This window comes from Melozone crissalis, unplaced genomic scaffold (assembly GCF_028551555.1).
Source record: "Melozone crissalis strain CALT ecotype California unplaced genomic scaffold, PUWL_Pcris_2 ptg000198l_1, whole genome shotgun sequence".
NCBI lineage: Eukaryota > Metazoa > Chordata > Aves > Passeriformes > Passerellidae > Melozone > Melozone crissalis.
The window spans coordinates 1,691,889-1,700,521 of record NW_026535962.1 but is presented as its reverse complement, the minus strand read 5'-3'; the positions used below and the strand labels follow the sequence as shown (position 1 = coordinate 1,700,521).

The 8,633-nt window shown below is 61.9% G+C and overlaps 2 protein-coding genes across 5 annotated transcripts in view; one reads left to right on the top strand and one right to left on the bottom strand.

Moving 5' to 3' along the window:
- Positions 1-437: 437 nt before the first annotated feature.
- TAF11 (TATA-box binding protein associated factor 11) lies at positions 438-2,291 on the bottom strand. Its single transcript, XM_054293964.1, has 5 exons — positions 2,100-2,291; positions 1,889-2,028; positions 1,699-1,786; positions 1,464-1,560; positions 438-848 (listed from the first exon to the last, which is right to left on the bottom strand). The coding sequence occupies exons 1-5, from the start codon at positions 2,289-2,291 to the stop codon at positions 718-720; spliced, it is 648 nt and encodes a 215-aa protein (XP_054149939.1). The 3' UTR covers positions 438-717.
- Positions 2,292-2,996: 705 nt separating this feature from the next.
- The window catches only part of ANKS1A (ankyrin repeat and sterile alpha motif domain containing 1A), a 71,197-nt gene continuing 65,560 nt past the window's right edge, over positions 2,997-8,633 (top strand). For all 4 annotated transcript variants that reach the window (XM_054293962.1, XM_054293961.1, XM_054293959.1 and 1 more), the window contains exon 1: positions 2,997-3,199. In XM_054293962.1, coding sequence (XP_054149937.1) covers positions 2,997-3,199 — 203 coding nt within the window. The remainder of the gene's footprint in view (positions 3,200-8,633) is intronic.

The window sequence follows — 8,633 nt, the reverse complement described above, 5'->3', positions numbered from 1 at the left end:
TATCAAAGTTTACTTTGTGGAGCCTCTTATTTAAGGATTCTTCCTCTGTTCCAGTGAGAGCCCAGGGAGTCCTGCCTGGCACAGGGGCCATGGAGAGCACGTGGCCTCAGCAGCTCTCACAGGGCCCCTGGAAGGGGAGGGGGGAATGTGCAACTCTGAACTTGAATTTAAATCTGAATTTTAGGCAGTATTGCAACTTTGCTGCAGTTTGTTTCCACTGATTTATTGGTTCTATGAACCAGGAGCAGAATTAAACTCATTAACCTCCTTCCAGCCTCAGCTCTCTTTTCCTGTTTTTCCCTCTCCCTCCATCCCAACACTGCTGATTTTTGGGCAGCTCCTGGATTTGGGAGCAGAGCTGAACCCTGACTTGAGCTGTTCCAGCTCCCAGCACAGCCCTGGACCAGGCTGGGTCACACAAAGAGCAGATCCCAGACAGGTTATGAACACAAGAATAAGTTTAATGTACAAAAACAGCCAAACATACACACCTGGGCACAGGTGGCACATGTGGGCCAGCAGGAAATGCTCTGCAGCCCCTGCATTTCCTCTCCCTGCTCTGCTGAGACCCCAAAGTCCAGGCTGAGGGTGGCTCCAGCTCTGCCCAGGGTGGGCAGGGACAGCAGGAACATCCTTGAGTCCCCCAGGCCAGCCCAGAGGGGCCTTGGGGAGGATTCCACGTGGGAAGGTCCCGCAGGAAGCTCCTCTCAGCCTCCCTCAGTGGAAAATGATCTTCTTGTACTTGGAGTTGGGGATCTGCCCCCGTGCCTTGAGCCTCCTGACGGCCTCCCTCATGTGCTTGGGCTGCAGGGGGGGCAGCTCCCCCCACTTCTCACACACATCCAGGGCTGCACAGACAGACAGAGCTCAGGGCAGGGGCCAGCTGAGCTCTGCCCACCCCCTGCTGCAGCTTTGAAAGGAACAGGTAACGTTTGTGTTGGGCTTTGAGGCAGGAATGGAGCTGCTCCTCCCCCTGCCAGGAGTCCCAGAGGACAAAAAGCTTCTGAACCCTCAGGCAGGGGGGAGCTCTGGATCCAGGGAAGGGATGAGCGCAGAGCCCGAACCCTCAGGCAGGGGGGAGCTCTGGATCCAGGGAAGGGATGAGCGCAGAGCCCGAACCCTCAGGCAGGGGGGAGCTCTGGATCCAGGGAAGGGATGAGCGCAGAGCCCTGGGGCTGGCTGGGCTGTGATCCCCCCCCGGCTCAGCTCCTGTCCCACAGGGGAAGCCTGGGGCAGGTTTGGAGCTCAGGGATCCCCTCTGCCCCTGCAGCTGCTCTGGGATGGACAGAGCTGCCAGCCCAGCTCCTCTGCTGAGCAGCACTGGGGGAGCAGAGGGGCTGTGGCAGCTGCAGCAGGCCCTGCCCTGAGCCAGAGCTGCTGCTGGGAGGGAGAACCACGGAGAACCTGCTCCTCCTCCTGCTCCAGGCAGGGAGCTCACCCCGGGCCCCTCCCCTGCCACTCACCTTCCTCCACCACCTCCCCGACGAACACCTTGGAGATGCCCGACATGGCGATGACGACGTTCTGGGACACCGAGGTGCCGGTGATGGACTGGATCAGCTGCGACAGGGACAGGCGGGGACATCAGAGCGGGGCCCTCCCCGCCCCTCGGGGCCGCGGCAGGAGCGGCTCCTGATGGGGGGATTTGAGCTGGGGCCCCTCGGGACGGGCTGAGCTCGGGCTCCCGGCGCTCCTCACCCGTTTGATGGCGGCCTTGGGGAAGGCAGAGCGCCGGTACATCTCGTAGCGGTTCAGCTGCTCCTCGGAGAAGGAGGAGACCAGGATCCTGCGGGGCACAGCATCGTTCCCAGCCGCTCCCAGGGCCGGCAGGGGCGGGCCGGGAGGGGAGTCTGGGGGAGCCGCGATCCCCGGAGCCGCCGGCACTCACTGCATCTTCTGGATCTCGTCCTCGTCCACCTTCTGCTTCTTCTCCTTGCGCTCCTTCAGCTCCAGCTTCACCTTCCTGGCCGCCCCCGCCTGCAGCCCCGGCTCCTCCGCGTCCGCCGCCTCCCCGTCCGCGCTCCGCACCTGCGCCAGAGGGCAGCGCTCGCTCTGCGGCCCCGCGGCCCGGCCCGGCCCCGCTCCCGCTCCCGCCTCACCTCCCCGTCCGCCACCTCCGCCTTCAGCTCGCCGCCGCTGCCGGCCTCGCCCACCTCTCCTTCTCCCGCGCCCTCCGCGGCCGCCGCTTCCCCCGCGGCCGCGGCCCCATCGCCGGTGCCGGGCGGGGAGGAGCCCGGGGGCGGCTCCGGAGCGGCGGCGGCACCGAGCGCGTCCCGGGCCGGGTCCGCCATGGCCGCGCCCGCGGCGCCTCCCGATGACGTAACACTACGGCCGCCTTGAGGGGGCGGAGCCTGTCGCTATGGGAACGGTGATGCGCGACGGCTCGTTATGACGCACATTTACCGGCGACGCAGGGGGCGGTGGCGTCTGAACCCATGGCAACGGAGACGAGACGGCGCGTTCTGATGACAAAACTGCGAGCGCCCCGCCGGGGGGCGGTGCCTGTTGCCACGGCAACAGCGACTCGGCAGCGCAGCCTGATGACGCACTCTATGGCCGCCGCGATGGAGGCGGAGCATGTCGCCATACCAACGGCGCGTCCTGATGACGCAAGCTACGGGCGCCGCGAGGGGATGGGCGGGGCCGGGCTTGTCGCCATGGCAGCGGGGCTGCAGAGGGGGCCTGTGCGGGCCTTACCCCGCGCTCGGACCGACCGGCCCCGCTCCGAGCCGCCGGGACACGGCGTTAGAGCGGCCCCGCTGCCCGGGCCCCGCAGGGAAAGCCCCCCCAGATCCGCCCACAACGAGCGCGGCTGAGGGACTGCGGGCAGCGCTCGGGGGCGGGGCCTACACAAACCCCGCCTTCCGTACCGCCCATCCCCTCAGACCCCGCCCATGCCCCGCCCACCGGGCCCCGCCCTCTCAGGCCCCGCCCCCGGGCCAGGCGCGGCCCCGCCCCGGAAGTCGCGCGGGCGGCCGGGCCGGGCCGCGCCGGCCATGGGGAAGGAGCAGGAGCTTCTGGAGGCCGCTCGCACCGGGAACCTCCCGGCCGTGGAGAAGCTGCTCTCGGGGAAGCGCCTCAGCTCCGGCTTCGGCGGCTCCGGTGGCGGCGGCGGCAGCGGCGGCGGCTCCGCGGGGGGCGGTGGCGGCGGCAGCGGCGGGAGCGTCGGTGTGGGGCACCCGCTGTCCAGCCTGCTCAGGTGAGCGCGGCCCGGGGCTGAGGAACGGGGGACGAACCGGGGGCTCCGGCAGGCGGCTGCGGGCCGGGAGGGGAGCGGGAGCTGTGGGGCTGGGGGCAGTGAAGGGTTTGAATGCGCTCTGGGCTGCAGCGGGACAGAGGGTGCGGGGATTCCGGGGTGCAGCACTGCGGGACAAGGGGTGCCGGGGGTTCCGGGGTGCAGCGCTGCGAGGGACACCGGGGGTCTGTCCCCGCTCTGTGCCCCGAGCTGGGAGATCCCGGTGGGATGGGAGCCTGCAGCGAGCGGGCTGTGAGCGGGTGTGACCTGGGCGCCGCTGAGCGTTCGGTGCCACCGGAGCTGCTGGGGCTGCGTGCCCTCGGTGGGCTGGCAGGGCACAGGGCACAGTGACCCTGGGGCTGTCTGGGTGCTGCCCCGGTGCCCCCGGCCTCAGGGCGCTGCCGTGCCGGTGCTGCGGATGGCGGCACTGGGGCTGTGAGTGTCCGGAGGGCTCCGTGGCCGGGGCCGGTTCCGTGTGCGGGATCTCCGGGGTGACTTTCCCGGGTGTCCGGGCCCTGTGCTGGCATTGTCGCGGCTGGCAGTGACCCCTGCCGGGTCTGGGGTCGGCTCATCCTCAGCCCCGTGCTGTGGAATTTGCTGGTTGAAGCTCGTGGATATTTGTTAGGTTTTTTTCTCTTTCCCGTGTTTTGGCATCACCTCTCGCTGCTGGCGCTGCAGCTTTGGGCCATGGGGATGCTCCTGGGCCCTGGGCAATGGGTTTGTACTGGGAGCTGTGGAGGAGCTTTGTGTCCAGGGCCAGGTGACACTGTTGCTGCACAACCTGGCTGTCCAGAGGGATGTGACCTGCCCCTTTTTGGCTGAATTTGATTCATTTTTCCTTTCACATAACCCAGTTAGATACCTGCGGGTTGTGCTGGTGGCAGAAGCCTGCAGGCATGTGAGAGCTCACCCTGCCCTGGGGCACACGTTTGCCTTTCTGAAACGTAAATCTACCCTTGGGTCGGGCTTTGTTCTTCTCTTTTGATGCATTAAACAGTCTGAGTTTGAGTGGGATGGGTGTGCCCACAGGGGGCTCAGATCAGTGCAGAGGGTTGAGCACTGTGTGTGCTGAACGAGATCCAGCACCTGGGGCCTTTCCCTGGGACGGTGCCCACGGTGCCATGGTCCTGTGGTGCCAGGGGGAGCCAGGCCATCCCCGTTACTGTTTCTGACATGTGAGCAGGGCTTGGTGCAGATGTCTGAAGGAAGATGACTGTCACAGCTGTCACTCGTGTTCTGTGCTCACTGCCGTGGCTGTTGGCTGTACCTGCTGGTGGCACTGCCAGGTCCCAGCTCCTGAGCCTGTTTCTCCCTGCACAGCTGGGATTTGTGCCTGTGACACCAATCCCTGCTCTGGCTGCACGTTGTGGGGCATGGCAAGGTGTCCTGGGTGCCACCTGCTGCCATTCAGGAGCTTTGTGGCTGTTTCCCACCTCCTGGCCACTTGTTGGGCTCTGGCTCTTCCAGCTTGTGACGAGGTTTGATGAGGAGCAGCTGCAAGGAGAGGCCAGAGAGTGCAGGAGGCAGGCTGGGGCAGGCTGCAGGGAGCAGACAGATGAGTTTTAGGGTGGAGAAAACCTCACCTTTTCTAATGCTAGAACATGGGAGCTTTTCTGGTGTAGATTTTGCCCTCCTTGGTTGTGGGAGAAGCCTGCCCTCAGTCAGGGCTGTGTGCTCTGTATTTTCCATTCCTGGGGCAGCCCCTGGCCCTGCTCAGGCTGATCCCTGGTCCTTGCATGTCTGGGAGGATCTCTCCTGACACAGGAACTGCTGAGCTGCTCTCCTCCCCCAGAGCTCATTCCCAGAACAGGATCATAAACCCTCTGCTGGGCCAGCACCTTTGTTCTTTTCTCCACCCAATTTCAGGTCCCTGTTTTAGTTTCTGTTTAAGTCCCACTGTTTGGATAACCTGTTCCCAAAGCTCTTCTCTCCTGGGGTGCCTGTCACAGCTCTTTCTGTCAGTTCTGCACTTCAGGTGTCTCAAAGATACAGTTTTGGATGGGGTACAAACCTGGCATTCCCTGGAATTCCCACATTACCCCTGGTGGGTGCGGAGCTGGCACCTGCTCTGAGCTGGCACTCTTTGGTTTGGGCCATTTCTCCTCCAAAGAGAGCAAGTGCTGCTCCATGGAGTGCTGGAAGATGGCCCTGGCAGTAAATTCCTTGGATTGTGGGGTTTTATCAGGTAACCTGAACTGCCATCAGTGTGTTATCAGTTAAATGTGAACTTTGTCACAGTCTGGGCTGTGCTGCTCCTTCCCAGGCCGAGCAGGCCCTGCTGGGTGTGGAGGCAGCGCCGACTCCAACCTCCCATGGCTGCAGGTGAGCAGGAAACAGAAGGGGATGGAGTGGATAAGGCACAGGAGGAGGAATTTCAGGCAATTTGAGTCTCTGGAGGGGTGAATGTGCCAGGGTGGAACGCTCAGGGCCCTGGGAGCAGAACAAATCCCAGTGGGAGCTGATGGGAGTGGGGAATGTTGACAGCCAGCCTGGGGAACGAGGAGGCTGCAGGAGGGGGAAACGGGAGTGTGGGTTTGCCAGAGCAGATGGTGGGCTCACAAAGAGGTGATGGCTGCCAGGCTTGGGGAGGCTGGGCTCCCTGCTGGCATCCACACAGCCCCTGGGAGCTGCCACGAGCGCTCAGGAGCAGATCCCAGCCCCTCAGCCAGGCCTGGCTGCTCCAGTTCCAGCCATGGGCCGTGGCACAGGCAGGGGCAGCCGGGGAGACAAACCCACCCTGTGCATGCACAGCAAGTCCAGAAATCAGAGCTGCTCTGTGAATCCTCGAGGTTCTTTGGGGTTATGAGCCACTTCTCCATCCAGGCTGCAGAATTTGATTTGTTGTTTTTTAGTGGTTCACTGTGAAGTTGGAGGTGGGAAACAACAGAGCAGTCTGTGCCTGAGCTATCAGGCTGCGTTCAGGAGGCTTTGCCAGGAGCAATGAGGGATGGGTTGTGTTAAAGCCAAAGCTGCAGAAGCAGCTTTTCATTTCCATCCATTGCTGTGCAAAGTCTGGCTCTGTGTTGCCAGAGGGGGAAGCTGAGGCTGCTGCTGAGCCCCAGATGGGACATGCAGTCCCCAGGGAGTGTATCAAGGAGACGTTTCTGCTGGGAATGAGGAGTTTGGGTCCACATCTGCTGTGGGAAGGGTCGAGTGCTCCTCCACAGAAGCCACAGCCCTTGTTCCAGCCTGTTTTCAGCTGCTGCTCAGGGTTCTGGTTGCTTTAAAGAGTGACGTGGTGGGATGGCAGAACACTTGGGGTGGCTTCCAACAGTCCAAGGCTGGTTAGGAGTCAGAAAAATGAGTTATTTTTAAAAAACGGGCTTTGGTGTTTGTTCTGGAGTGGCTGATGGCTCACAGCAGGGATCTGACCGTGCCCTGTGTGCTCCTGGGGAAGGCTCTGACTGTGCCTGTGTGCTGCCATTCCCTGGGGGAGGGACACGGTGCTGCTGCCAGGGCAGGGGGGATTGCCCTGCCCAGGCCAGGGTCGGTCTGTCTGTCCCTGCACGTGTCCCCAGGCCTGTGGGTAAGCACAGAGTCCTGCAGGAGGGCTCCAAGGTGCAGCTCCCAGGCTTGTCCAGCTCGTGCTTCCCTCCCTTCCCTTCCCCATCCCCAGGGAGCTGCTCCTGCTGCATTCCCACAGAACAGGGCAACGCTGGGTCTTCCCCTGCTCCTGCTGCTGTGATTAATCATCATCTCACCCACTCTAAACCTTCTCCTCTCCACGCCCTCCCGTGCACGGATCCCTGTTTAATTACACACCTGAGCTCAGGGATTGCTGAAGGTGCTTGTGCCACAGGCACAGGTGTGCACCGGGCTCAGCAGGGAATTGTTTCCTAAGTGCTTCTTGAAGAATTCAAAGGCTGCACTTACTGCCTGTGACTCTGTGGTGTTTTGTCTCTGTGTGATCTTGTGATGTAGTTTTGGAAAGTTTTTGTTTGCTTGCTTTGGTCTGTGCAGTTCTGTGTTCAGGGCTGGGTCAGAGGCACCAGGCTGGGGCATTAACCCTGCCCTGCTCCACTCGCCCAGGCCAGTGGGCAAAGCAGGACTGGTGGTTTCACAGCACCTGGGGCTTTCTTGGATACATGGGAATTGGTGGGTGGGAGGTTTCCTTCCAGTGAAACCCCCTTGAGAGAGCCCTGTCTCCCTCCCTTCCCAGTGGCTGTGGGCAGCTCCAGGTTTGCAGGGTTTGGATGGCAGAGAGGGGATTGGAAGTGGAAGGCTCTGCCCAGGGAGGTGTTGGGGAAGCACTGGAGCTGGCAGGTGTGACAAGCCCCTGGATCAGCAGCAGGGAAGGGCAGGAGGAGCAGTGTCTCCCCTTCCCTCCTGCTCCCTGTGCAAGCTCTGCCCCACAGTGGGTGTGGGTGAGGAGGAGCTGCTCCTCTCAGTGCCACAGGTCCCCTCCAGCTGGGGAAGGCCCTTTGGCAGGGGGCAGAACTTTCTGGAGATGAATGGCTGGAGCAGTGTTTGGTGTGTTGGGAGCAGCTGAGCCAAGAAACAGGGTTCATGCAGCTGGGTTTTGTGAGCTAATGCATCATTTCAGCGAGACTGGAGGACAACAAACAGGATAGAAGAGCCATGGGTGAAAGGTGTGACACAGCACAGGTAATAGAGAGTGGAGGAAATGCATCCATGCCATGCCAGACCAAAGGAAAGCCCCTCTCAGCTGCCCTGGCACCAAGCACAGGCAGCTCCTGGAGGCTGAGCCCCTCCTGTGGCAGTGCCCCAGGGCTGCCAGGCTGGCTCTCAGCACAGAACAAGTGCTGACACCTCCACTCTGTGAGCTCACTGCCTTCCCGGGCTGTGCCGTGCCCCCCTGCTCTGTCTGCTCCTCACATGCAGCTGTGGGGTCCTTTCAAGGTGAAGTGTCCTCCTCAGGATGAGAAGGTGCCTCTGAACACGGGTGATGGCTCCTTCCTCTTGTCCCTGCAGCACGAGCTGTGCCCGCTGCTGAGCTGGCACTGTCAGTGTCCCAGAGAGCTCACTCCAGAGCACAGCTTAGTCATGGAAATGAGATAAATCCTATTTCACAGAAACTGGTAAAAATAAAACTATTGAGGATTGATTTGTTTCTATAGCAACCGACTGGCGAAGTGAACACAGCTGCTGTCTGCAGGAGGGAGGAAAACAGAGCTGGAAATGTCGGTGCACCTGGGCTGGCTGAGCCTGGGGCTGGGGAGGGGGCAGAGGCTCCAATAAACACAGGGCAGGAAGGTGTCAGCTGCCTTTGGAGTGAAATCTGAGCTGCAGTGTGTGAATGTGCCCTCTTTACCCAAAACCCGAGAGCCTCAGAGCTCTTTATGTCCTGCTTCCAAAAAGTTCCACTCCTGCACCCTCGTGGGTGGGGAAATGCCCTGCCCTGGGTCAGGCCACGTTAATGCCACGTGGTACCTGGGTG